The 4,822-nt window shown below is 50.5% G+C and overlaps 1 protein-coding gene across 2 annotated transcripts; it reads left to right on the plus strand.

Annotated features, from left to right (window-relative positions):
- Positions 1-287: 287 nt before the first annotated feature.
- On the plus strand, positions 288-2,111 carry LOC101770848. 2 transcript variants are annotated; one of them, XM_004967873.3, is made up of 2 exons: positions 288-517; positions 1,168-2,111. In XM_004967873.3, the coding sequence occupies exon 2, from the start codon at positions 1,243-1,245 to the stop codon at positions 1,792-1,794; it is 552 nt and encodes a 183-aa protein (XP_004967930.1). In that variant the 5' UTR covers positions 288-517; positions 1,168-1,242; the 3' UTR covers positions 1,795-2,111. The 2 variants fall into 2 exon arrangements, with proteins under 2 accessions (XP_004967930.1, XP_004967929.1); XM_004967872.3 differs by having other exon boundaries at positions 326-567.
- The last annotated feature ends 2,711 nt before the right edge of the window (positions 2,112-4,822 follow it).

Genomic DNA, 4,822 nt, shown 5'->3' on the forward strand with positions numbered 1-4,822 from the left:
CAAGCTCAACTCGGAAAATGCATTGCCACCACCACAATCGCCGGAGATGGCTCGGAGGGACCAAAACTCGCAGCGGCAGACATACCGACACAACAGAGGACTAAAACTAAAGTTAAATAAACTATTATAACTAGGCTAGTAGCTCTCCCGAACATCGATCCGCTGGTTATTCTCCACCTACGGCCTTCAGGGAGGACGCCGTAGGGAACATACCAGCAAGATCGATGCCAGGAACAAAAGAACTCCTTGGTCGCCTGTTCGCCGCTACACTAGAGAGAGCGAAGGAAGAAGGTGACCCGGGGGAAAAAAAAATTCGAATGATAATAAGATGGGTTTACAACCCATGGGCTGTGTTGAACTGGGCCGTTTGAAGCCGAAGCAAACTTTCGCATGTGTCCCGTCCCCTGTGATTTTTTTCACTCACCCTTTCGGGCCTTTCGTCTAAACGGAGCAGCAAACACTGAATGTACTGCGGTGCCTCGCCCTGCCGGCGATCATCAACGGTGAAGCGGTGAAGGTCAGATCTCGAGCTCCTTCCCCGTGCGCATATGCGCTGACCCTCTATAGGTAACCCGTCCTCCTGCTCTCCTCCTCCACGGCTCTCCTGCTGTTCGCGTGGCTCAACGCCCGAGACACCGGGCATACTCGCCGCACGCCGGCGGCTCCGCCTTGGGTTGTATTCGTTCCCGCGACTTTGTTTGGCGACTGCTTGCGCGTCTCCTCTATTCTTCACGCCCCTGATGGTTGAATGCCAAAGGGATCGCGCGGTGTGTCTGGGCGTGTGATGCGTCTCGTCGTGTAGGCAAGGTGTTCGATGATATGCCTCCGAGGTGAGTGCGTGCATTGTTTTGGTAAACTGGTAATACTCCCTTCACAGATCATACCAGATGAAAGTAGAAGACATCCACCCCCTCCATGATCTGCTCTATTTCTGCAAAAGCTGACACAAGATTTTGCGGAGAAGCTTTGGTGTGTTGTTCTGCTGCCGGTCACGTGCTAGCTTTCCCGTCCTGAATACGGTGGTTTTGTAGAGCTGACTTTGTAGTGCTTCCCATTACAGTTTTCGTGTTTTAGTTAGAATAGTGTTATCATTTTGTATCAGCTCACAATCATGAAGCTGGTAGTAGTTAGTGCTAGTCGATGACATTTCTTTTCTTTGATCTGCAGGTTCGTTTTAGCACGGGTATTCATCTTGAACCACCCACCATAAGGAACAAGTTGCAGTAGCAAGCAAGAATCAAGATGAAGTTCAGAGTTGTATGCAGGAAGCTGTACGACTACGTGCGCTACGACCTCAAGGAGATCGCCTTCCCGTCGTCGCTGCCCGATCCTCCACACATCAAGAAGAGGCCTAAGCTCACATGGCACGACCGCTGGTGCATCCTCAAGGAGGTCACTCGGCTGTACGGCGCGTCCTGGGTCAGGGACATCGGCCCCGACCTCAGGCCAAACGACTACAAGAAGGCAGTCGAAAACGATGCGGAGGAGCCATCCGATGGCAAGCCCATCTCTGACAATGGCAAGAAAGGGAAGAGCAGCGAGCCCAGTGTGCTGGAGGACCTTGCGGTGGCTGCAAGGGGCGGTGCAGAGACTCTGAAGCCTACGCTAAGGCGGATTTACATGACCCGTGCCGCGACGTACACGGACGCCATGAAGAATTTCGTGGAAACGTATCAGGAGGGACTCAAGGACCAGCTGCAGGAGAAGGCTGCTGATGGGGAGGCTGGTCGTCAGCAACTGCAGCAGGGTGATGAGGCGACGCCGAAACCGCCACCGCCGCCATCTTCATCATGATATCATCATCGGCTTTATTTCAGCAGATGATCAATGCCATCACAAGTTTTTGCTTGCAGCACATCCTTGAATTTGTTGTGCAATCCACAGGTCATGATACATGCTGAAATAACTATTTATCACTTAAGCAAGGATCTCTCAAAAATCAGATGACTTGTATTCATGCAATCTGATTCTGCAAATCTAGGTGATGCGAACTAGCACACGCTTGTGAGTGAGCTTTGGCTTTGCTGTTGCTACCAATATGTGACACCGATTGCCACTGTTCATTTCTGTTTGCTGATTGAAATGCGTATGGTTGTGCAATTTGTCTTTTACTTTGCTCCCTTACGTCTGAAGGGTATTTGATATTAAGCTTTATGTTCACATTCAAACGGCCTTTTGATGCTGATGGGCTTCTTTTATGTTGGACCGTCTTGTAGAAAGGAGCACCATGTGCCTGCTCTGAGTACGAACAAAGGAAAATATGGAACATTGTGGGATTACCTTGAAAGTTGAGCATCATATTTTTTTTATCCTTGAAGTTCGTATATTTAAATCGAGCAGAGAGGGATTTATATTAGATCGTAGTCTAAAAAATTTAGGGATAGCAATCCATTTAGAGCTGGTCCTTTAGACTTTTGGTAGATTCTAGATACAGCAATACGGTTTATAGCAAGGTACGGTGTTGAAGATAGTCGGGGCAAACTAGGATCAGAGCGCGTGGTGATCCACCCCGTCTCTATATCCGCGGCCCGATTAGGTAGCGAAGCACTGCATATAAGGCCCAAGGTCCGGCATCGGCCCATAGGAAGTCCAAATACCAGATAATAAATGACCGGAGTATATAAATAGCAAGCAAACCCTAAATACCTTCCTCTCCTCGCTTCCTTCCCTTTTCTTCCCCAACTTCAGCCGCCATGGTGATAGATGACCTACTGCAATGACACGATCGAAAGACCCTGCGCCTTCACAATCCCGTACTTGTTTTGGACGAGTTAGAAGGAAAAATGCATCATCGGATGTTCCGATGACCCACCAAGGCAAGCGTCGGACTAACCATCGGAGAAATTGTGAAGCGTCCCCACATCAGCGGAGACTAAATGTGATACAAATATCAGTCCCAGGAGGCTGATACAGATGGTTCATAAACTGTACAACTCCGGAGGTAGTGGGCGCGAAAGCCACGTCGAAATGATAAGTAAATAAACGACAGCAGCGAGCCAAGCTACTGTCAAGAGACAACACTCGGGACTACACAGCAGCGGAAGCATTCTGCAAAGGCCAACACCACAGGCAGCGTTGGGTGCGAATGCGACCTCCTACTCAAGGGTGAGTACAAAAGTACTCAACAAGTCCAACCCCATCCACGGAGGGGGATACAATCAAGAATATGCACAGGATATATCAAGGATAAGGCTAAGGTTTATTTGCAACAAAGCTAGGTTTTTCAACACATGCAAGGGTTCATTTTCAAAAGGGTTTTCACAAAGCATTTTCTTTAGTAACCGAAGCATTAAGTAGGGTTGATCCTACACAAAGGATCCAAGTTTTCATGCTACTGGACTCCCCGTCCGCGGTAGCTCACGGCACAACTGTCGAACACTTTCAAAATCCAACTCCCACCATGAAAACCATCCATCACCCAAAATACTAGTTATGTGTCCAAGCCGTAACTCGTCCAATGCCATGGACACGGCTACCCAGATAGGTTTTAACTCTGCAGAGGTTGTACACTTTACCCACAAGTAGGGTAACGCAGCACGATCACCTTAGTGTCGGTGAAAATCCTATCAAAGCCATTACCCACCTTAGCTAAGACTGACTAGCCAACACGGAAGAAACCAAGGGGTTAACGACCTTCCAACGAGGTCTTAACCGGGATCTAAGTTCACAGAGTTTTTAGGGGGTGTTTGGGAGCACTCCACTCCAGAAAAAATTGCTTCACTCCACCAACTCCAAAAATTTTGCAGCCAAACGCGTCTAGCTTCAGCAACTCCGGCTCCAGGAAAAAGGTGGAGTAGGGGGGTAGATCCACGTTTTTTATGGAGTACCTCAAGAGGTGCTCCAAAAACCTCCTTTTCAGACCTCCTCATGGAGTTGGGGTTATTTACCCATCATTGCCACTGGTTACACAAGTTACCGGTTCATTTCTAATTTTTCTATCTCCTCCCTCGTCTCCGTTTCCTTCTCCCATGAGCACCCTCCCTCGTCTTCGTTTCCTTCTCCCACGGGCGCAGGCCGGCCGGGGGCGAGCTCAGGGAACCCCGCGATGGCAGCGGCGGCCGCCGCCGTGTCCAGGGCGCTGCAGTCGAGGTCGTTGCCGGTGGGGTTGCAGCAACCCCCGCAGCACGCGAGGGCTGCCGTGCCGATGGGGGTGCCGCAGCAGCTGCACCCGCGGCTGCTGCCGGTGATGCACTCGCATCAGGTGGTGGGGCATGTGCCGCTGCCGCGCCACGCGGTGCCGGTGGCGGTACCCGTACCGCAGCTTCGCCCGGTGCCGCCGCAGCCAGTGCAGCGGCCCCCGATCGCCGTTCCCTTGTGAGTGTAGAGAAGAGGAGAGGAGAGAGAGGAAGAAGAGAGGAGAAAATAGAGGAGTATGACATGTGGGTCCATTCACAAAGGGTAAAATAGACCATTCACAACAAGTGCTCATGTTTTTAGAGCTGGAGCACTGCCATTAGCCAAACACGTGCAGCAGCTCCATGTTTTTTTGGAGTTGGTGGAGTGGAGCTAGGAAAGTGTGGAGCTGGTGGAGTGGAGCTGGTTTTTCTGGAGTGGAGTGCTCCCAAACAGGCCCTTAGTCCTTCTCCATGGTCTCCCGTTGCTCACTAGCTCTCCTGATGACTAACAGACCAGCTAGCGGGATTTATACTAAGCTGCCGCCCACACAACGGTCGAGTGATTGCACGATAGTTGGGTTAGGCAAGATGGCACATCAACTCGGTCCTTAACTGTGACAAGATGGATATCTCCCAACCTTGCTCACAAAGGTACGAGCCCAACTTATTGGCATTTCACACAAGAAACACTCATCCATCTCATCTAA

The sequence above is a fragment of the Setaria italica genome, chromosome V (assembly GCF_000263155.2).
Source record: "Setaria italica strain Yugu1 chromosome V, Setaria_italica_v2.0, whole genome shotgun sequence".
In the NCBI taxonomy this organism is placed as follows: Eukaryota; Viridiplantae; Streptophyta; class Magnoliopsida; order Poales; family Poaceae; genus Setaria; species Setaria italica.